This window comes from Amphiprion ocellaris, chromosome 14 (assembly GCF_022539595.1).
Source record: "Amphiprion ocellaris isolate individual 3 ecotype Okinawa chromosome 14, ASM2253959v1, whole genome shotgun sequence".
Taxonomy (NCBI): Eukaryota; Metazoa; Chordata; class Actinopteri; family Pomacentridae; genus Amphiprion; species Amphiprion ocellaris.
In genome coordinates, this window is record NC_072779.1 from 18390691 (window position 1) to 18414385 (window position 23695).

The 23695-nt window shown below is 40.7% G+C and overlaps 1 protein-coding gene across 2 annotated transcripts; it reads left to right on the forward strand.

Moving 5' to 3' along the window:
- The first annotated feature begins 161 nt into the window (after positions 1-161).
- On the forward strand, positions 162-22525 carry kdm6bb (lysine (K)-specific demethylase 6B, b). Of its 2 annotated transcripts, none has more exons than XM_023275439.3 (22): positions 162-319; positions 2535-2673; positions 4811-4867; positions 5280-5403; positions 7657-7713; positions 7940-8153; positions 8275-8523; positions 8677-8832; positions 8991-9269; positions 9590-12210; positions 12300-12426; positions 12828-12933; positions 13677-13882; positions 15058-15236; positions 15326-15394; positions 15493-15641; positions 15739-15853; positions 15946-16133; positions 16284-16425; positions 16506-16632; positions 16714-16884; positions 19015-22525. In XM_023275439.3, exons 4-22 carry the CDS (start codon positions 5285-5287, stop codon positions 19036-19038), a joined length of 5298 nt encoding a protein of 1765 aa, XP_023131207.2. In that variant the 5' UTR covers positions 162-319; positions 2535-2673; positions 4811-4867; positions 5280-5284; the 3' UTR covers positions 19039-22525. The 2 variants fall into 2 exon arrangements, with proteins under 2 accessions (XP_023131207.2, XP_035806485.2); XM_035950592.2 differs by having other exon boundaries at positions 4829-4867.
- Positions 22526-23695: the final 1170 nt, after the last annotated feature.

Consider the following 23695-nt stretch of genomic DNA (forward strand, 5'->3'; position numbering starts at 1 on the left):
TATTTCTCGCTGTCTGCTGTTCTCCCCTCCTCCTGCCTCCTCTTGTTCACTGCAAAATGTGACAGATAACAGATTCTCGCCTCTCATTGGCTCCTGTCTTGTGATTGGCAGCTTGTCGTCCCGCCCATCGGTCTCTGCACATGGATCGGTCTGCTATGAGAGCCCGAGCATCAGAGTGGAGTGGAAACAGGAAGAGGAGGAGAGGGGAAGAAAGGAGACAGAGGAGAGGATCGGGTGAGACAAGGTGGCGAGGACTGAAAGGGAGGAAAAGGGGAGCAGAGGGGTGTGAGGACCAAAGAGAAAGAAGACAACAAAAGAGGTAAAAGCAGGACTACAGAGGAGCGGCTAGATGAGCTTTTATGGCTGAATGGAAATATACTGCATGCATTGAACAGAGTGAGAGAAGTGTGTGTTATTGTACCTCTTGTTTGTCTTCATTTGTTTATTTTTTGTGTTTTGTGTTTCATTGTTTCTGAAGGATTCGTCTTGGAGTGAACATACTGCAGTGTGTGTCTGCAGACTGCTGCACATTCATGCATGAAGCTCACACACACATACACACACATGCACACACATGCACACATGCAGTGCTCACGTGCAGACACAGCGAGTGCAAGAGCAGCAGTGTGAAATGATGAATGTAGTGGAGGGGAACTGTTGCAGCTACTCTTGTGTTGTGTTTGCACTTGTGTTCTCCTGGACATTTAACTGTTGAATATCAGCCTGTGTGTGTGTGTGTTTCTGTGTACAGTAGTAAGAAGCTACAGTGTGACCAAGTGCACCGATTAACCTTAATTTAGAGTAGTGCCTTAACTGTGTAGCTTGCTGTGCAGGAGTTGGCTGCCTTTAAGATCAGTTCAGTTTGTTTGACACATTTTATACAAAGACTTTTGCTTTGCAGCATTTTAATAGAATAATTGGCTGAAGTGTCATACTTTTATATATATGTCACACTCATTTGTGAGTTATTTGAAAAAGAAAGGACATCTAGGGTTACTGTCACAAACGTACACCGTGAACCCAGTGTATGCTTTCAGTTGATATGATTGTCAGCTTAGGTAACCACCTGGACGTGCATTTCTAGGTTACCGTTCCCCACACAACCCAGCTGTCGGACGCCCACAGACACACATCCTCACACGCACACACACACATACTCGTGCATCCAGCGTCTTCTTCAAACCTGTTAACCTGCTTCATTGTCTTTGTTCACAAAAAGCTGTACATTTTGCATTGTTTGCAAAAGACACCCCTCTTTCTTCTTCTTGACCTTGCCTTGGTACATTCCGGCACCCCTCAGAGGGCTGTGCTTTATGGAGCATACACCGGGAGAAGCTGCTATTATAGAAAGGGAGAAGGGGATAGGGCAGAGGGAAGCGGGGCTGCGGGGATGTTATTTTTAGAAATGTGATTGATATTCGGCTCATACTGTAAGTTCTTTCTCTGTGATCGTGATGCTATTTCAGGGCTGCATCCAATAAAATCCCACACGTGCATGCATTCAGGGTGGGTTGTCCAGTGTCTGTCTGTCTGTCTGAACATTGTTGCTCCTCGTTTCCTCTCCATCTGTTCTCTTCATGTCTCTGCTCTTCGTGTTAGCTAGTCGAGGAGCCACCAGAGACAGGCCTGGTCTATTGCAGCCCATCCCTCCTTTTATGGTATAGCAGCAGTATCCTGACTACATACACACACATGCACACATAAAATCCCAGCAAGAGATGCACATCTGCAGTGGTTAACTGCAGCTAGCATGGGTTAAGATATGCATGAATGTGATGGTTTGTTTCTGATTGAACTCAAATTGGAGGGTGTTTGCAGCTCTTCACTCTTCAATGAATATTTTTATTCGGGTGACAAAGCATCTTTATTGATGCTGCAGGTACCTGAAAAGAGTCAACAGAGAAATGTGGAAGTATACATTCAATCCTATAGACTTGTCTACCCACCCACCCCCCTCTCACCATGTCAGAATCACACACAAATGCAAACATTCCCCTCCTTGCTTGAGGCCTTCCTCCCAGCTCTGGACTAAATGATATCATCGGTTGCCAGGGATACAAGGACACAGCGTGCAGAGAAAAGGGAGGGTGAGGCATAGACAGAGCCACACACATTGCCTGAAAGAGAAAGCGAGAGGCTGGGATATTGGGTATCAAGAAAAAAAAAAGAGAAGCCTTGTTGAAACAAGTAGTGAAGATAGCAAAGGCAAGAGGGCAGGGCCATGAGGAGGAAAGATAGGAGAAAATAATGCCTGCCAGCCTGTCAGAGGTTACCAGCCCATGTTTCCTCTCCCCTCCTTCTTACATCTCATTGCATTCTCTCTCTTTGTCTGGAGAGGGTCAGATTTGCAACTGCAGATGTTGCAGGAAGTAAAAGATAAGAATAGAAAAGAATGGATGCTATACCTGAGGGATGGAGGAGAGTTACTACCCTGGGTTTGACACAATAAACCCTTCCTGTCTTGTACATCTGTGCACCAACTGGCTATGGTATTTCCTCATTCTCTTTACTATGTGTGTCTGTGTGTTTGCCAGCTCGCAGAGGATGAGCCTGTCTATTTAAAGGCATCTGAGACTGCACGGGTCTGCTGTCTTTCTATTCCTGACCAACAGCATCATCAAATTTGGACCAGAAAGTCTGTCTCCCCTCTTTTTTCTCAGTCCTCATTGCAAGGTAAGATTGGTCACAAGAATGCACAAGCACATATACACATACACTTTATATTAGGTGTCACATGAACCTTTGCAATTGTGACTTCGCAGAAAGGATTAGTGGGGTGAAATTATAATAGGTTAGACAGCCAAATGGGGGGTTTTAGTAGAGACTTGAATGGATGCATGGTTGTCCTTCTATAGTGGCCAGGAACTCCTTGATGACAAGACAGAGGGAGGAAGCAGACTGAGGGCTGCAGACAGTGTGTTTAACCTGCCATTAGGTCTTAAGTGCTTACCCACCAGTGTAACAAATAACAGGTTTTGATTTTAAAGCATCATTTGAGCACACATAGTTAACTTTATATTTGAGGAACAGAGCTGTAAAGTCTTAAAAGTAGTGCCGTAATTTAATACAACTTACATTTAATACAATATACTCAGGTACTGTTTGCATTGCCCATTCTCTCTATAAGAGACTGTGAAGGAAAGAGTTTACCCAACAGCAACTTAACCCATTTTGCACATGACATCATTTAGCATCAGAACTGAACTCCAGATGTCTTGAATTAACCCTGCGCAGATGGGTTTCATATTGGAAGCACAGAGCCATTGTTGTGTAGAGCCAAATTTAAGCTGCTGTTGACTGACAGCTCCCCCTACAACACTGTAACATAAGTGTGTGTTCCAGTGTGCAACAGGGAGGGTCTACAACAGATGGTCTGTCTACTGTTTGCGTAATGTTGCTCAAATACTAGCAAGCTCTCAGTTACAAGCACAGTAAGTGCAACACTTTGTCAAAAAATGTTGTACAACCACACAGACAGTGCAACACAGTTTACAAGTAACTGGCATGAATTGAGCACACAGTGACCGTCTTTGTCAGAATTCATAACGGACAACAATGCAACATTTGTATGTAGCAACTCATGGCATAATGTGCTGTATATAAAGAGAAAGGGTCACAGTGTTATTTTACTGTATGTTAACACTGTACCACTGTATGGACATAAAGGCCTGTTGTGTCCTGTTTTTGCTCTAAAAATACATCGAAATGCAGTTGAGTCTAAAAAGCCTGAAGCCACAGCAGTAAGAACTGTCTGGCTTCAGTTGCTCTAGCAACTGGTTGGATATGGACTGTCGAAGAGGCTGCTTACTTGGCTCATTCAGCACTCACAGAAAGGTTAATATGGCAAAGCTGCACCAGTCTTACCACACGCAAACCCGTGGAGCAAACTTATTCTACGAAAAAACGTGAGACTAGGGAAGTGGTAAGATGTTGCACGCCACTTCGTTATACCGGTTATAAATAGCTGTGGGAAATGAATGCATATGGAGGTGCAGCCAGTCAATGGTACCACAATAATGTCTTCAGCATGCAAAGTTGATCTTTACAAGGTTATCTCAATTCAACACAAGTGAGTTTTGGACAGTAGACACAGTAAGACATCTTTTCTCTCCATGGTAACAAAATACAATAAAGAGAAAATACCCAACCTGGTATAGTTATACAGTAGTGGCTCAATACTCAGTGGGATGCTGTAGAGCTCGCTGTGCCTCTGGAAGTTGGTGTACTTGAGGAAAATGGAATAAAAAGAAGCACAGATCTACTGATCTAGCAGCTGATTAGAAGCAGCAAGACTGGATGGCCAGAATGAGCCCCTGTTGAGAATGTGTTCTCTTGATCTGAGCCACATCTACCATCAGTTCAGTCAGTAAATTAGGACTTAAGGAGAAGTAAGAGGAAGGGTAAAAGAAACACTACAGTAGTCCACCATGTTTTTTTCTTCCTTGTTCTTAAAATGAGGTTGTCATGGTCCTTGGTCTTACAGCCATGCCTTTTTCTATCATTGGACGGCCGCTGACTGTGGGGCTGCTGGGCTGCAGTGATTAGAGGGAGGCTGAGTGAACAATGCAGCTCTGGCTGACTAATGATATGACTGTTGAACAGATACAGTGCAGGAGAAAATACAGCATGAAAAATTAAATGTGCTAGAGATGCACAAAATTTCCATTTTTAATTGATCAGTCACAAATTCACAAGCTTATTTTGCATTACACTAAAAAGGTGTATTGTGGAGTAAGGGTCTAGAAATGCATGTTTCTTGGTCTCTGTGGTCATACACAAAATGTTCCACAACTATGTGTTTTGTCCACAGACTGCTTTTTGCTCTCAGGTGTGAAGAGGAGGGCCTCCCAAACACAGACCAAGACTGGTAACTACAGAACATGTGTTTCTGTCTCTGTACATTATGTGTGCATGTGCATGACTAAATGCAGACATACCATACTATGTGCATCACTATAAAACTGTAATTTATCACAGACGTGCTTAGTGGATTGAAGGTTCATAGCACAGTACTGCAAAACCAGTGAATGTCTAATCAGCCTAAGGTACAAGGATCCTTCCTTTTTTTATCATACATAGTATAAATCTAGGAATTAATGGCATTGTGTAATTCAGGGTGATAGGCATTCTCATAGTGTAATATAAAGTTTGAAAAGTAGCTGCACTTGCTTAATGCATTTTTATTCAGTCAGTCAGATTCTTCAAATAAGGTGATAGATTTATTTGTTCATTTACGTATTTTATATGTTTTCACACCATGCAAACCATTTGTGTTCCAGGCTGCATGTATCACCAAGCAGAGCTCTATTCTGGCCGTAACACATGGGACTCCTATCCAGCTGGGGGACCTAACAGAGGACAATGGGCTCCTGTCAGCAGTCGCCCCTGGAGCCACACAGAAAGGTGGGCTGCACCATCACAACACTGCATTGAAATTGGCAGTGTTTCTACATGTTTATCTTTTGTTATTTAAAGTACAATATTCCATACATGTACATAGAGATAGATTGGATGTCTCCGGTACATGTTTTTCTATTTCTGTTCTGATCATATAGATAGATCAGAGATTTTGGTCTCACAATAAAATGAGCATGGAGACTGCAATATTGATGTTTAAAATGGATATAAAACTCTACTCATAGAAAACAGCCCATAAAGTCGCTTGGCTATATCTGAAATTAGAACGACTTCTTTTAGTCTTTTCAAAGTAATGTTGGGTTTCACAACTGTCTGAGTTGTTGCTATGCAAACTGAGTGGGCAGACTTGAGACTTCTCTGTGCACAGCTGCCAAACTAACGTCTACCCTAGCCTGCATGTGAGACGTTTAAGGAACATCAATTAATTGTCGTGTGTCCATAAACACATGTTCAGGAAGTGAGGACTTTAGGGTGCGATTTCATTTATATGTTTCCTCTGCAAGATACACTGAATTCAGGTGAAGAGAAACTTTATTTTAAGTCTCATTCTGATGTAAATAATTGTGCATCACCAGGAATGTAGCACAGCATGAAAGTTAAAGCAGTGCTCGTTTATTCAAATGAGTTGATGATGTCAGTATTGGTCACAGTGTAGTCTTTATATGAACTTAAGGTATAAACACCCACCAAAACTAACACTAAGACTACAGTTACAGTCACTATCACTGTGGATATCGTTGGCTGTCACCGTGAAGAAAGCAGACATAATATAAATGCAGCATTTCTGAAAACAATTGTAACTCAGTGGGAGGGGGAGCAACAGCTTGAGGCTTAAACTTCCTCAACAAAAGTCATTCCAGCAGGTGGGACCTCAGCTTTTGTTGTCTGGGCTGAGTCTAGATAAGCACCACTTTATGGGGCTGACTGATTAACTGAACCTCTGATGAGCATATTCATGAAAAGCTCTTATTTCAGCTGCAGCTATAAGAATAAACCCATCTGCAGTTTCAACAAGCAGAGTTTTGGCGAATAAAACTAGAACATCCTCAGCTGCAGCTGACAGAAGCCTCAATCCAACTACTGAGTTGCAGCAGTTGAGAGTAGCACTAATAAATGTGATTGTAAATTGTACAGTGAGTATCTGATTGTGACTTGGGGCAATATAAACAATAGTGACTTATTAAGCTGTATGACTCTCAAAGAGACATAAACACTAAACTCTAAATAGTAAAAATAAACTTTTAGCGTAGAGCTGACATGTTTTGACTGAGCAGTATTCTGTATAGTACCTCAGGCTGGTAAAATAAATTACCATTTGATCCAATCTAGCTGACCTACTGCACTTGTAAAAGCAGCATTAAACACTTTGATACAGATGGTTTTATTTTAAGTAAAGAAAAAATTAACAAACGTAAGTTACTGATTTATACACTTGTCTGTTTGAAAAGTTCAGTTGAGTCAAGGTGACATTATGCCCCTCTGTGTTGTGCTAAATGATCCTTGCGTAGGCATTTAATTACCAAACTGCTGCAACTTAGTGAAGTCAAAGAAGTGTATTGCTACAAAACTGAATGTTTTCCAGTCTGTCATGCAGGAATATTGGTGAAATAGCATCTCATTTTTGAGTGTTTTCAAAGTCGCTATCAGCAGTGAGGTACCCTTGATTGAGTCATTCAGTGGAAGTGCATATACAGTGCATGAAACAAGTATTCACCTCCCCTGGAAGTTTTTCATTCTTATTTATTTTCAACATTGAATCATATTCGATAAAATTTAGCTTTTTTGACAGGAATTTACAAAAAAATGCTCTTTTATGTCAAAATGAAAACAGATTCCTACAAAATAGTTTCAAGTTATTAAAAATTTAAAATGTAAAAGTGATTGCATAAGTATTCACCCCTTAGAATTCCATATTTAGTGGATGCATCTTTTTGGCCACAATTACAAAATTTAGCCTGTGCAGAAAGGCTTCAACCTGCCTTGCACATCTGGACACTGCATTTTTACTAATTTTTCTTCACAAAACTGTTCAAACTCTGTCAAGTTGCATTTTTTAAAAAAACCTAGGAAGAGAAAATAATGGCTGGTTAAGTCAACAGTGAGGAAAATCTAATCAGTTTGACCCAGCATCTAGCCAGTGGCAAAAGTGTCCAACCTCCTGGGTTTGTATATTTTTGCTTGAACTACGCAAAAACCTTGAGAGAATATAGATTTTTCTCTGTTTTTTTATCACTACAGATGCCAAGGAGGGCGCAATCAATCACATCATTCACTATCAAACCGTCTTTACAATAGGTGAGTGAAACAGTTTATCAGTAATACATGGCACCAAAATAGTTGTTATTGTGTAGTACTGATAATCATCTTTAAAGTCTGATAGATAGTGTTGTTGTTGTTTTTTTAAAGTTGTACTTAAGCAACAGAACAGAACAACACTAAAATGGACCTGAGTAAATAGTTGTGTTGAATCCTTGCCTGCAACATGATTCCTGCTGCTGACTTTAGTTGGTCTTTTTCCTAGGGGGGACAGAGCGGTCAACCACGTCCAGGACAAGGGGATCTCAAAGGGGCACCGACAGCTGCTACGAATTGGTTACGGTAAAGAGCAGCCATTTGAGGCCCAGAACTGGCACCACAACTCCACACGCTCATTCCACAATCGAGCCGGTGGCAACAATGGTTATCTAACGGGACCAGGGGCACGCTACTGGGACAACAATGTCAACAACTCTGAGGTGAGAACTGATCTGATCTGGAACAAGACTATTTTCAAAGGACTTCATGTTGTCATTGAAGCTGGAAGTATATCATCATTTGACTCTTTCATTGTAACTGTGCTTTTCCTCTTTGTGTTAGCATGGGGGTCCTCGCCTGCATCGCAACAACAACAGGGAACTCCAGCCCCCACCAGAGAGATGGGCCCCCTCAGACTGCCGCAGGAGCTTCCCAGGCAGAATGGTAAACAACAGACCAGGGCCTTGGAAACGGCCAGCCCTCCATCAGCGGCGTGAACAACTGCACCAGCACAGTCCACCCCCACAGCACCCTTTATCCCCTAGAGATGAGTTTCCAGCCAAAAGGAGAAGAAACTCGGGTCCTGATCAGGTAAAGGTGTTGGATCTGGTAAAACAAACTTTGTTTCATATGTGAAACAGCTTATTTGTTTGTACATGATGTTCAATTTCTGTGCAACAGCACCACCCATTGGCAAAATTTTGTCTTCATAGTATCACAGGAGGCTTTCCCTTCTCTTTTCAGTCATCTCATCCTGGATCAAGGCATTTACCTTTACTTACCCATGCCCCATCACCACCTCGCCACCACCGCTGCAACCCAGATGACTGGAAGCCTCTTAATGACAGGGCAGGTCCTTGCCACCACTCTGATCACAGGAGCTCAACAACACAGCAACAAGTAAGCTTGTATCAACAGTGAATGATGACTGAAATTTTAATTTTAAACATAACTCTGGTTCATGACTAGGGGCTATTAGTCCCCACAAAAGTGTCCATGGCTTGATTCCAACCCAAAAGCCAGATGTAAAATTCTATTATTTGTCTTGAAATTTGCAGGAAACCTCTAAACTGCGAGCTGGAGGACATGGCCTCAGTAACCCGGTACCGCTACACCAGAGCTGCGGCAGCAGACCACCACATCATGGAAGCAGAGGGAAGATCGACCGGAAAATCTTGTCTTCACCAGCAGACCACACCCGTGTGCCTTACAGCCACCAAAACCATCATTACCACCACCAACGGCACACAGGCCACTCGAGGGCCCAACAGCACAACACCCTGCTACGCCCTCTGGAGGAAAAGGATTCAAGGACACATCACCACAAACAAAGCACAGTAAGACATAAACATTTTAACTGCATGATCACATAAACATCTATCTGCATATTTGGTGTTCTGTTGCATTATTTTACTTAAAGTAGTTCGAGTGTTATACTCTATATACATATGGTGATTAAGTAAAGGAACGTAGAAAATAAGACCTGTACACTCTCACTATATCTTCCTCTTTAGTAGTTAGTTTTGTTGCATCTATACAGACCTAGTTTCTACTAATATTAAGGTTATAATATCAGTATGATACTGTTTTTGAAAGAACAGAATTGAATGTCCTTTCCCCGAATAAAAGTCAAAAAAATATTATTTTAAATCTGCAGGAAACTCAGCGCACTCATTTAAGGGGAAATTCAAGAGATGTAGATTCTCCTCCCTATTCATCCCTCCTCTGCAGTCCAAAAGATGGAGGCTCGCCTTCCAGCAGTCCAGGTGCTCCTTCCAGTCCCTCTTCATACACACCAGTTAGTGGCAGAAAAGATGCATTAGTAATTCAACAGTGTTGTACCAGCCTCAGTGGACAGCAGAATTTTCAAGAAAGCCCCAATCACATCCCAAGGCCTAGTTTGTCATCGACCACATCTCTTACATCTCACGCTGGTTCCAAATCCAGGTTTTCAGATCCCAAATACAGAAAGACCTCACAGCTCCTTTCCTCACGACAGTCTCCTCATGGCAGATCAAGAGCAAACAAGCCTGAGAAAGAGATAGAAGAACACAAAAAACCCGAGTACAAACTAAAAGATAAACCAGTGAAAAAGGAGAGAAAGGGTGAAATTCTAAAGACCAATAGAAAGGGTGAGGAAAGAAAAAGGCGGAAGAAAAAGGAGGGAAAAAGGTTGGGCGAGAAGAAAAAGAAAAGAGATAAAGCTATTAAGAGGGAAAGAAAATTAGGCTTGAAAACTAAAGTCACAGAAAAGGAAATGTTTTCCTCTCTCTGCACTTCCACCTGTCCAGACGAAGTAATATTGAGTAAGATGGAGACTTCAACTTTGACGGCAGAGAATCAAGGACAGTCACCCCCCAAATACAAGCACTGGAAGGGGAGTGAACAAGCAGAGAGGATATCACATGGGCTGTCCACAGACCATCCTCCTCCCATCTGCACTTCACAACAGCGACCCTTAAAATCTGGAAATCACAACATGCCCAAAAAGGACAGCTGTCCCCTAAAACTCCCTGTCAAGGAACAACTAATGCCATCTCCTCCCAAGAACACTAGCCCCAGTCAGACCAGCAAGAAGAGCAACATTGTCTCATCCCAAACAGAAATGGGACCAAAAACAAAGCCTGATGACACACTCCCTTCTCTGTTATTTGAAGCCTTAGTACCTCTCAGTACAGCATGTTCTGTTACCTTAGAGCAGTCTGTCCATGGTAAAGAAGTTGGGCAGGGAGGGGTCCTCAGTGCCCCAGACCTCCAGCCTGTGGCGGTGATGGGAAATCTTAGGGAAATGGGAGACAACCTTGCCAACACTCCCCCTGTCCTCAGCTGGCAGGGTTCTCCTGTGTCAGTTCTGGGAGAGGATGAAGAGGAGCTAGAAAAGGGAGTGATAAGTAGACCAGTCCTCCAGCCCAGCCCCACCCAGTGCTTTTCACCTCCTCCTGTAGAAAGTGAAAGCAATGAGGATAGGAATAAGGAGCCTTGTGAGGATACACTGGATGATTATTCACAAAGTGGCGCATCCGAGCTCTGTGATCTGCCTTGTAAAACCGAACAAGTGGCTGAGGAAAAAAATGAAGAGGAGGTGAAGAGCAGCAAGGAGACCCCTGGCTCTCTTCTTCGTGAGCTTCACCACCACAAAACGGGTTTAGATGATGTCTTCAAGAGCTTGGCCTCCTTCCTTGGAGGCCAAAGGGTCACATGTCGAGGTGGTCCATTCGGCGGTCCTCCTGCTAGTGCTACAAAAGGTGTGAAGTACTCCTCCTCTCTTGCGCTGGGGCCAGAGATCCACTGTCATGAGAGTCAGGATTTCTCCCCCACATCAAATTCCACACCATCCTCTGAACCCAGTAGTCAATCGCCAACTCACACTACCTCAGACACACTTTTACAATTACACAGTAAAACAGATCTGAGTGAGCCAGTCACTGATGATCCGGCACAGGAAAAGCAGCAAAAAATTGAAAATAATATAAAAGAGAAACAAGAGAGCAAAGATGCAGAGATCCTACTGGAGAGAACAGAGTCGTCTCTTTTGGATGGGTCACTGAGTGCAGAGCTGAGACTGACCACAACACATACAGCCTCTTTCACCAGCCTCATTACTGTGTCTACCAAGGAGGAGAGAGAAAATGGCAAGGAGACAGAACACACAGGTACAGACAGAAAGAGAAAACAAAAGGTTAAGGAAGGAAGAGGAGAAGGAGAGATCAAGATTAAGATAAAGACAGGGGAAAGCAAAGTCCTCTGTTCTAAAAATAAAGCAACCGAAATGAAGGATTTGAAAGAGAAGGATGTTCCATCCTCAGTGCCGGTCATCTCCAGAAACTCACCCAGACCTCTCAAAGATAGTATGAAGGGCCAGATTCCTCAGGAAAATCAAACCCCACATGGCAAAGGCATCCAGGGAGAAAAAAGGAACACTGGGAATGCTAATGTAAAGAGAGCAACAGAGAAGAAGGAAGAGGTTGATGAGACATCGTCTGCAGCAGGAAGTACAGATACCAACAACTCACAGTCAGCATCTGGTGTAACAATCAGTACATCCAAATTAGGTGCTCCCACACCAGCAAGTAAACCTCCTTGCTCATTAGCTCCAGTGGACCCCCTGAAACTGAAAGCATTGTCCATGGGCCTGTCTAAGGAACTGAAGATCCTCTTGATTAAAATCGAGAGTGCTGGGAGGCAGACATTCAACATATCAGAAGTGGAAGAGCAAAGAATCCCACTTTGCAAGATCAGCATCAAAAACACGGCCACTGAAGTCATCAGAGCATGCAAGTGAGTCCAAGATGCTAGAAGTCCATCAGATTTTCATTCACTCCAGCTAATGAGTGTTGAATTTAATTGCTCTGTTATCTTTTTTGTAGGGGAACAAGAGTGAAGGGGAAATTCAAGGAGTCATTCGTGCTTCCTGCGTTCTCTGTTAAACCCAACATTGACATTGACATTCCCATTCCTCGGGAAAAGCTGAACCCTCCCACACCAAGCATTTATGTGAGTGCACACTAATTAACGTTGTCCGAATGACTCACCTTGACAAGTAGTGGTACTAAGTGTTGAATCACAAAATCTTGTTTCTAGCTGTGTTAGCCGCATGGTTACAGGGATGACAATGTCTCATTATAGGTCAGTCGATCCACCACTGTGGCCTAGGATAAACTTGATTGGAATACATTTGTACTGACATTGATCTTTCCAGTGGTTCCCTAGTGACTGTGGTGAACTTATGATTGGTTCACAGTGAAGTGAACAGTGAAGAGCATAGAGCTAAATCCTTAATAACAACAAGAACATCTTCACATCTACATCCTACTGTATTCTTCATTTGGTGTCAAGACAAATTTGTTCCTTTGCTAACCTCACATGTTCCAAATTATGCTGTTCTGTTTGTACAGTTAGAGAGCAAGAGGGACGCCTTCTCTCCAGTTCTGCTTCAGTTCTGCACTGATCCCAAAAATGCTGTTACGGTCATCAGAGGCCTTGCTGGTTCTCTCCGCCTTAGTAAGTATTTGTACCACAATCAAAATAACTAATGTACTCTAACATATTTTTTTAATTTCCATTCCATCTTAAGTTTTTCATGGTTAGTAATATATTGCCATTAATTTGGGCCTTTAGTTTATCGACATGAAAAGAAGGCATGGATATCTCAGATATACATGTGGAATGTATTGTAGAAGCTGTAGATGACTGCATGTCATTTTTTGATGTTTGAGTGATTTCTACAGTCACAAACTAGGTAAGAACAATTTGTTCGAAGAAGTGCTGTGGCCTGAAAACTCTGCACAGTCAATTTGCCATTAGGGCAGCATACAATACCACAATTTCACAGTCACATCACACCTGTGTCTTCATCTTCCATATTTGAATGCAGACCACGCATGCTGAACCACGACATGATGGCTGGGCAGCTAGGGACGCTGTACACTGATCGAGGATTGTTGCTTTGAATACATTTGCATATTTCAGTGTGTGTTTTACAATCATTAGTGTAGATAAACTCATCGTGTTTCTGTTCCTGCACCTTTTCTCTGCATCAGTAGTATGAAATATTTTAGGCTTCAGTCAGAAAAAATAAATTAATGCAACACCAGTGAGATACAGTGTTTTTAGTGTTTTAAAAATCTCAATGCCTTCATAAATCTAAAATGTAAAAAAAGAATCCAAAAGTATAACAAATAAAATAGTTTGGAAATTTTCTATTTACCTGCATAATTACCTGTGCTTTCTTTTACTTATGTGAGATCTTGGTCTGTTCTCCACCAAATCTCTGGTGGAGGCCAATTCGGACCATGCAGTGGAAGTGAGGACTCAGGTTCAGCAGCCAGCTGATGAGAACTGGGATTCAAGCGGTTCAGCACAGACATGGCCCTGCGAAAGCAGCCGCTCGCACACCACCATCGCCAAATACGCCCAGTACCAGGCCTCCAGCTTCCAGGAAAGTCTACAGGTAGACATTTTCTCTCATGCCCCATATGTACACACACAGTTTAATGTTTAGGAGTTGAAGGCATTAATAATTCACTTAGGCCTGTTTGTATTCCAAGTCTTATCTAAATGCAGTCAAAAAGCATATGTGCTTGCTTTACTGACACTTCATCTCATAAAAGATCCACTCCTACAAATAGACCTGTTTGAAGTTGTTCTTATAAGTGATTGAATCTTGATGACTTTTACTGGCATATTTAAGCAAATCAGATTTATATAGCTCCATAGTTGCTGGAAAATGTTCTTAGACCAACAGCTGCTTTTGGGATTTTGTACACGTCTCTGTCCAGTTGCACCCTGTGTTGGAACCAGCTGCAACAGTCTACTGTAGGCTATGGTGTTCTACTTTATAATATCTCTGTGACTGTACTATCCCATGGAACTGCTTAGCACTTCGCTTAAGCAAAAAGTATTTTAGCATGAATAGTATGTCTATTTTATCTTCATTCTGGTGCAGCACAGTGCTGCTCTAATGACAAAACACTGGCAGCTGTAGGAACCTGCTTCTCAACATTTGCTAACTGTCTCCGGTCCTCAAATATGAGTAATGACACTGCTAAATTTGTTGCACTTTTTAAAATTAAAAAAAAAAATAATTTATTACTATTACTGTGTTTATGTTTACTATGTTTATTGCTACATAAGTTGCTGTAACAATGTGAATTTCCCCTGGCGTGGGGAGAAATAAAGGACTATCTTTGCTGAATCTTTCTCACTCTTAGGTATTGTGTTTCACAAGGTTAAGAACAAGTAGCCCTATATGGTGATGTGGTAAATTTGAGTTTAGCCTTTCTTTATGTGATCTCTAGAGTAATGCCTTATCAATTTTCAGTAGGATTCAATCAGTTGTTTTTGACTCAGAAGGAATAGAAAGAAAGAAAATGGTGTACCGTAGCAAACATACAGCCATAGTATATAACAAAATAAACAAACTTAGCATTTACGAAATATGCTGTTTATGACATTTATTTATATTTTAAGTTTCTGTTCCTCGACACATATTCACACATTCTGGAGTAATAAAATCCACACATATGGTAGGCAAACACTGGTTGAACTCACAAGTGTTTGAAAGTTTACTATGGAGTGATGTATTTGTTTTTAGCTGGCAGCTAAGCTCATGCAGATGTGTTATAGGAGGAGAAGGAGAGTGAGAATGAGGAGGAAGGAGAGCAGACCTCAGACCAATCAGCGACCACAAAAGCTGCTCTGATGTTAGCCAACATTAAAGGCAGTGCCACCTCAGCAACCAATAAAGCCAATTCTGCTCCCATCGTCAGCAAAGCCCTCCCTGTTCACGGCACCAGCACGCCCAGGTTAGACAAAATCCTAATCTTTTTATGTGAAGAAAAAACTGTTTTACTATGTAAACAATACTCAGCTCAGACTTTACTATTTCCACCAGCTTAGAGCAGAAAACAGCCGGGAAGATCATTAAATTCGGGACCAACATTGACCTCTCTGATCCTAAAAGGTGAGATTATGTTTTTAAATTCCACTCACTCGAACTGAGCTCGCTGTGGGTCCTTTTTAGTTCTTGTGACCTGCCATGGTTTTTTTTTTTTTTACAAGGTGGAAGCCCCAGCTGCAGGAACTGCTGAAGCTGCCAGCTTTCATGCGAGTGGAATCCAGTAACAACATGCTCAGTCACGTTGGTCACACCATCCTGGGCATGAATACTGTCCAGCTGTACATGAAGGTGCCAGGCAGCCGCACACCAGGTCAGTCTGTCTGACGTCGCACTTAGGTAATGGCAATCCTCTCATTCTAGAAGTCTGGAAATGTTTTAATTTAGAAGTTGCCTGTGTTTCTTATCAGGTCATCAAGAGAACAACAATTTCTGCTCAGTCAACATCAATATCGGGCCAGGTGACTGTGAGTGGTTTGCAGTCCATGAACACTACTGGGAGGCTATCAACAAGTTCTGTGAGAAGTGAGTAAGGAGGTTGTTAAATTTAACTACAAGATGTACAAACAATATATCTGCATGGACTAAGTTGCTTTGTTGCAAACTGCTCCCTTCAGGCATGGAGTAGACTACCTTACAGGGTCCTGGTGGCCAGTCCTGGAAGACCTCTACAGCTCCAACATCCCTGTGTACCGCTTCATTCAGAGGCCAGGAGACCTGGTGTGGATCAATGCAGGGACTGTGCACTGGGTCCAGGCAGTGGGCTGGTGCAACAACATCGCCTGGAATGTGGGACCACTCAACTGTAAGTTACAACAAGGACCAGAAAAGACACAACACCCAGTAGCCTAAACCTTGATTGTACGTTGCTGTTCTTGGTTCAACTTACTAATTAAATAGGCTGTTAACTGTGCTTCTTCAGTCTCACCACTGTTTGTGCATTTTGTTCTCCCAGCATACCAATATCAACTGGCCCTGGAGCGCTTTGAGTGGAACGAGGTGAAGAAGGTCAAGTCAATCGTTCCCATGATCCACGTTTCATGGAATGTGGCTCGCACCATCAAGATCAACGATCAGGATACCTTCAAGATGATCAAGTAAGATGCCTGCATGTAGATGTCTGAGTGAGTGGGCGTTTGTTTGCATCTCTCACTGTCTGCTCCTGTGTCTCTCTCAGACACTGCCTGATGCAGTCCATCAAGCACATCCAGATTCTGAGAGACCAGCTGGTGGCTGCGGGGAAGAAAATCTGTTACCAGAGCCGTGTGAAGGACGAGCCGGCCTACTACTGCAACGAGTGTGATGTGAGTCCCCCCTCCTCTTCTGTGTTGTAAATGCATTACATTGATGATGTGAAACCGAGTGCCAGCACTGTGTTTGTGCAGGTGGAGGTGTTTGACCTGCTGTTTGTGACCAGTGAGAACAGCAGTAAGAAGACCTACGTGGTGCACTGTGAGGACTGTGCCAGAGCTAAGAGCCCATCACTGGCAGGAGTAGTGGTGCTGGAACAGTATCGAATAGAGGAGCTGATGAGAACATACGACAGTTTTGTGCTGGTCAGTAACACTTCATAATCTTGTGGAACATGTTGGACACAGTTTTTTTATGCTACGTTTTTTTTTTCCATCATTTATCTCATTAAAAAGAAGTGAAGCTGCCAAATGAATGTAGTGGAGTATGAAGTGTAATATTTTCTTTTGAAATGTAGTGAAGTGGAAGTATAAATTAGCATTAAATAGAAATACTCAAGTAAAGTACCTTAGAATTGTACTTAATTACAGCACTTGAGTCAAAATAGTAGAGCTTGAATCTTGAGTAGATATTACAAATGTACCGTACCCCTGACCATTTTGCAAAGGCCCGTACGATCACATTTTAGACTGATTTCTGGTCTTCCAGGCAGCCATTGGTTCAGTTTATTTCAGTTTAATAAGAGTTTCACTCTCTTCGTATTTACATGCATTTATTCATTCTCAAAGTCTACATTATTTTTTTTTGTACTCTAGCTACAGGCAGCGATCATCTAGATTTTGAACCTCTTGGTGCTTTTAAATAAACAGCATTCTTATTTGCCTTCTGTTCACCTTTTTTGGCAGAAGATAGTACGTTTGTAAAATTTCCAGTACCCCACTGACAAAGAAGTTTCAAAACAGACTTTGCTTAAACCAGACATCAAATGCAGTGTCTGTAGTGTGAGTCCAGCTGGAGGCTTTTGTTCCATGTCATTTCCCTATCTCATCTGTCAAATGTGTAATATAACCATTAAATTCCTCCCTGAAACAGTCTCTGATCACAGCTGGGAAATGATAATCTGACTTTCATGAAGCACCAATGCAAACTAACTGTCCACTGTGGTGGATTACCAGCTGAGTCTAGTGTAAATTTAATGTGTCTGCAAGTTTATTTGTATATCGCCTCATCAAACAACTTTGCCAAGAACTCAAGCCAATGGCTGGCTGGAGATTTACAGTCTGAAAACATTTGCTGTGTTTTCGAAAATGGTCAGCAATAATGTAAAGACGTTCTCAACGGCACCAAAAATCAGACTTAACATCAGAGTAGTATAATACAAAGTGAGAGGACTGGGTTAGTGATGTACAGTACGTAGAGCCTAAAGCCAGAGTTTTCAATGTCACAAAGGTGGAGCTACAAAGCTTACCTGATCTGGAGGTTTTGTTAAGAGTTTGGGATTTGCATCAGTTGTAAGAAAGCAGCTCTTTCAATAGTACTTTTCCTGAAAATATCCTTTATTTAGTGATACTGCTTCTCAGCTGAGGGAATACATTTTATCTGCAAAACCGTTGAGCCGCAAGTCAGTAATGTCACTGAACAAAGCCCTGCAGTTACAGTGGCATTGTCGCGGAGATCTATAGGCATTTAGTTGGTTATAGAAATAAATGCATAAATATAATTTTATGTTTGGTTCTGATATACTGCAAAGACTGTTTCACAGTGCTGGTAATGTAGCTAATAAAGTGCAGATTACAAAAACTGAATACTGTATTGTATTTATGACAAAGTATTTAATCAATACCATTAATTTCACTTTGATTTGGTCAAAAACTAAAATGATTTCTATGTATTTCTCTTTCAGGGACAGCGTTAGACCTAAATGTTTTGGCTGATCTCTAGAAATAAGCATTTGACTGCAGAGTGCACTAAAATAAGTATATTAACTTAGATCATTTACAATTTTGTACCAGCTTTACTCTCTTGCATCATTTGCATAAACAGCCTTTTTTACCTTAGTAAATTTTCATATTAATATGTGTTCTCTTCACTGATGTAGGCAGCACATGATTGGTTCGTTTGTGCATCTCATGATGCATCAAACTTCCCTTTTTTATAGAAATGTGTGCAGAGCCTAATGAAGAGAACCTGGTTAACAAAGGAAGTTGATAACTACTATTGTCATACCCGTTATATCTCTTTGTGGTTTGAGGTTTTGTCAAGCCAGCAAAAAAGAGACTGACCCTGTTGACCTCACCTTATAATGCACCCATCTGCAACACAAATAACTATGAAGTATAACATCACATATGCGCTTCTAAATATTACTAAACCTCGTGGTGATATGTGTTAAGTTACAAATGTGTTTTGTGTTTGGTACTGTGTTTGAAATAGGTGTTAACAGCTGTTTTTAAGTGGCCACCTGAGCTCTGTCTTCATCTTTTTCCCTCCTTTAGACTTCACCACCCCTTTCAAAGTGAGGACTCCTCCACAGTGTTTTTCAGCCATAACCAAAACTCTAATGGCAGCACAAATGTTGTCTTCAAGGCAATCTGTTCCTGCAAACACTTTCTCAGTCGGCCAATCACGTTTACTCAGTATTGTTTACATCACACAATAAGGTATGGATACTCAGCCAATCCAACTATAGCTCACTGTCTTCCCCATACCAGCTGCTGATTGGACGTGTGTTTTGAAATAGAATGACTAGACTGGTACTTCTCATGAAAAGCATTTCAGATGAAAAAAAAAAAAAGCAAAACAATGTGAGCACTGCTAGCACTGAAAATCAGGTTATATATGTTCAACGGACTCTGCTGTGATTCAAAAGCGTCAAGTAGCCGGTTCTGTGTAATGATTCAGGTACTTTTATGCAAATTCAGTAGAACTTTTTTACACCAATCTAGTTATTCTATATGTCCATGAATTTGCTGTGATTCTATTGTACCAGCAGGGGAATCGCTTCACAGGAGAAGTAGCTGATTGTCACATTTGGCATTGTTTTGGTTTCTGTTTTTGTTTGGTATTCAGGTGACATTTGTAATTCCTGTCTGTAAACTCTTTGAGGTGCTATTCCAATCTTATTTATTCTCGTTAGATACTTAAAAAGTTTTACCAGCCTAGAAGTACACCACATTGGCCTTGTGAACTGTATTTAGAGGAGAGGCAATTAGAGGAATAAACACACACAAATGAGGTTTTATGTAAGTATTTAAAAAATGAATCAAAAATTTTCAGTTTCTCTAAAATACGGGTTTACTAGAGGACTAATATGGTTTCACTCTTAGTTGGAAATTAAGTGTGTAGAGGGGAAGTGCTTGCTTTTTCACGAGTCCAGCTGACTGGCGGTTGGTGTGGTTTCTAGGATACACCGAGAAAACAGACATGGTGTCGTTTTTATTTTTGAAAGGGGAAAATAGTCCCAAGTTTTATACCTCTTTTTGTTGCAATGTTCCTGTTTCTAGATGACAGAGAAAATAAATAATTGTAAATTGTGAATGAATTTATGGAATACACAGTGGTGTGCATAGATGGGGTGCAGAGAGAGAAGTTGGAGTCAACATTGATGTTCGTGTCATTGAAGTGCCCATGAAGTAATATGTCCAAAGAGACACACAATCACAATCTTATAATGCAAAAACCAGTGAGGCCAAACATGAGCAGACTGCAGGGCACTTCACTGATTCCATTTAACCCCAAACATCCGTCCTGATGAGGTTCAGCTCCATGCACTGCCACGGGGTTTAATATACCGTATTCACAGTTCTACATGTTTAACAAGCACATGAACTGAAATATCACAAGAAACATCCAGATGTCAAGAGCCCATGTTATGCTTTTTGGGTTTTTCCCTTTCCTTTATAGCTTCTTTGTTTATATCTAAAGTCTGCAAACTTAGAAAGTCGATGCCAAAGGGAGCTATTGTCTCCCACAGAAAACTCTGCTTCTTACCTGCATGAAACGCTTCATTTGGAGTTCAGACTTTTGTTCTGTGACTAATTTAGTCACCGTGTAACATGTTTGCCTAATGCTTGCTTGCCTAATGTCTCCAAATGTTAGCAGCTCTTAGAGGGCTGCACAGCTTGCATAGAATTTGGGGTTACTGTAGTGAAGCAACATTGCTTTGCTTTTGCCAACCAGAACAGACAGGGAGAGCTAAAATGGAGCGGATGACAGACAGCAGATCAGACAAGGTGCTTCAGTAATGTACAGTTTGAGAAAATAATGTGTTTTGAACATTAAGTCATGTAACAATGGTCTTTTAGACCCCGAACATAAAACCATGAACCTGCAAATGAGCATAATATGGGCTTTTTACCAGTCCATCAAAATATTATTGTTATTATTTTAGCGCATTAAATAGTAGTTTTCCTTATTATATTGTATTTCTGATTGTCTGTTTGTAGTTATTTAAAAAAGACAAATATAAAGATGAGGATTTTTTTTTATAGCTTTGAAGTAGAACCTGAGTGATACCTGATTTTTTATTTTTTTTTTTTTTAAAGACCAATAACAACATATTGATATTTGTCAGTTTAAAACAACTCAAAATGCCATACTGGTTGCTAGTAATTTTTAAAATAGAAGCATAGCAGACAATTTTAGCACAGACCGCTTAGATTTTGTGGTTTGTTTTTGATGAATTATACCAAGTTACTAAGCTAGACATTCTACAGTATAAAACTCTACACATTGGTGCTCCCAGACTCTGTAACAGTGCATTACTTCAGATGTTGTTTGGTATTTCTGTACTGAAAATCCATGTAACTGCATACGTGAGCTAAGCTTGATCAGTGTATCGGTCTTGTTCTACTTCAAAGTACGTTCTGCAGCTCTGATTCCTGCACAGAATGTCTTTACTACTCACTACACTGGACTGTATTCACATACTGTAGGCCTGTTTTTGAATTTGAGTGGAGGTTCAGCATCACTGTTGTATAATCTTTGTTATGAAATCCCCACAGATGACAACTTTCAGAACACACCTCTGCACTCATTAGTCTGTGCACACCATTTCATGTACATAATGTATCTGTTTTCAGGTTTACTAGAAGACTTATGTAGTTTTGTTCTCAATCAGAAATCTAATTTGTATATGGTCAGATGTGTCCACCTCAGTCATTTGTTTTTGTTGTTGCTATATTATAATACACCTGAAAAAAAAATCCTGTTTCACTCTAGTTTAAATTACTGCAATGGGAATTTCTTCCCACTTTTATACCTCTTTTTGTTGTCAGTTTCTGTTTTTTGGATTACAGAGAAAATGGAATATTGTAAATTGTGACATTATTTATACTGTACATGGTTGTTTTCTTATATATTTATTGCATATCAAAGGATACTTCACTTAATAAGGGGCTACAAGGTATTTTAAAAATGTAGTATGATCATAATGTGTGGATAGGGGAAGTGCAATTAGGGGGGCGGTTTAATTTTCATGGTGCTAGACCCCTCCTTGCCTCAATGCCCCCTCATTAAACAGCATATAATGATGTATGAACATAAGTCAGTGATACAACTCAAACCAACCATTTGGTGCTTAGAACCATTTCAACACAGTTTACTGGTACCAGAAATGGAATGATGTCTTTGTACTGTATCTAACAGATAAATGCGAGATCTTTTTTAACTTTTTTCCATTGTATGAATTCATAATCTTGTGAGGCATTAGTGGTTTTATGATGAGCATTAGCAGTAGTTGTAATTCTTGACACTTTTGCAGAGACTTGTAGGGATGTGACTTTTAATGGCGTCGAGGTTTTTTGTGTCTTGTCCTCATTATTAGTATTATTTGGAGGATGTAATAATGCTCTTTTTTTTCCTCTTGTTTGATTTATGCTGCACTTATTGTTTCAAAAAGAACACGCATAGAAGAAGACCTGAGCCAGACCTGTCTTAAATCCCTCTGTGATTTTTCTGTGACATATTGTATCGTTGTTCAAGAAAATAAAATGTTTTGATAAATTATTCAACAATGACTTTTTGCCTTTCATTTTCTTTCTGTTGTCTTAATAGGGGCTTCTGAGATCAGCTATTCAGGTGCTGCTCTTTTATGTGTCCTAAAAGATACGCGGGATGAGAGTTTGATCTGTTATCAGCTCTTAAGAAAGTAAAGCTGAATAGATGTGATTTTATTCCCTTCATTTTTCATTTGAAATTGTGTATTTGTCTCGTACAGTTTTGCTTGTTGTTTCTCACACCGTCCAACATAAGTTGTGTTCTGAGGAAGCCAAATTCAGGCCCAAACTAATACCTACTTGATATGCATGAAATTGGCTCCTGCCTCAGTCTTGACGAATCCTGGATAAACATTTCAATGTGGAGTTAGTTTTGACAGGGTTTTGATAAGCTGTCTCGATATAAATATGTAAATATTGTGCCATTGCAGAATGATCCTGCGGAAGGACAGATAAATGCTGACTTCAGGCTTTGCTGTTTATGTCTTGTAAGGTGTCAGTCATGCTCATAACCTTTAGTCGATCTGTCCACCACAAACTGAAATAACTTGAAATTGGAGACTGATTACCATTAAATTTCGTACAGACCTTAATTATTTTATTCATTTGACTTTTCCTGCAGATCGCAATGTAGATTTACAGTGAAATATCTCAACAACTCATAGCTGAATAGCCCTTCATCACAGCAACCGTTTTGGCATGAGGTAAACGTGTCACTAATCACATCAGTGAAGGCTCCAACAAAAATAGAGCAGCGTTTTAATCAATGGGGTTAGTAACTCTGGTGTCTACCTGCTATCAGAGGGCCAAAATGATTTCTGTAATAAAGGTTTATTATTAAGAACTTCATAAGTCACCTTGCTTCCTCTCTACCACCACTAGCACAGCAAAGTTATAATTTAACGTGTGAAGTATCTCAACGGTCCGTGTACGGATCTGGTAATTAGATTTTCCGTTCTGAAACGGGTATTGAAAAACAAAAAATGAGTGGTTATTTGATTTTCGTTTTAAAGTACAAAAATTAAAATTTGAATACAAGGCGTTTTTCCTTTTCATGATCAAAAAGGGATATACGATTTTTTTTTTTAAAAATGCTTTGATTTTCGTTTTATATTTAGAATAACAAGAAAGTAAAATCAGTAAGAGACAGAAACGAGAAAAGGTCCGTTTTTTCATTTTC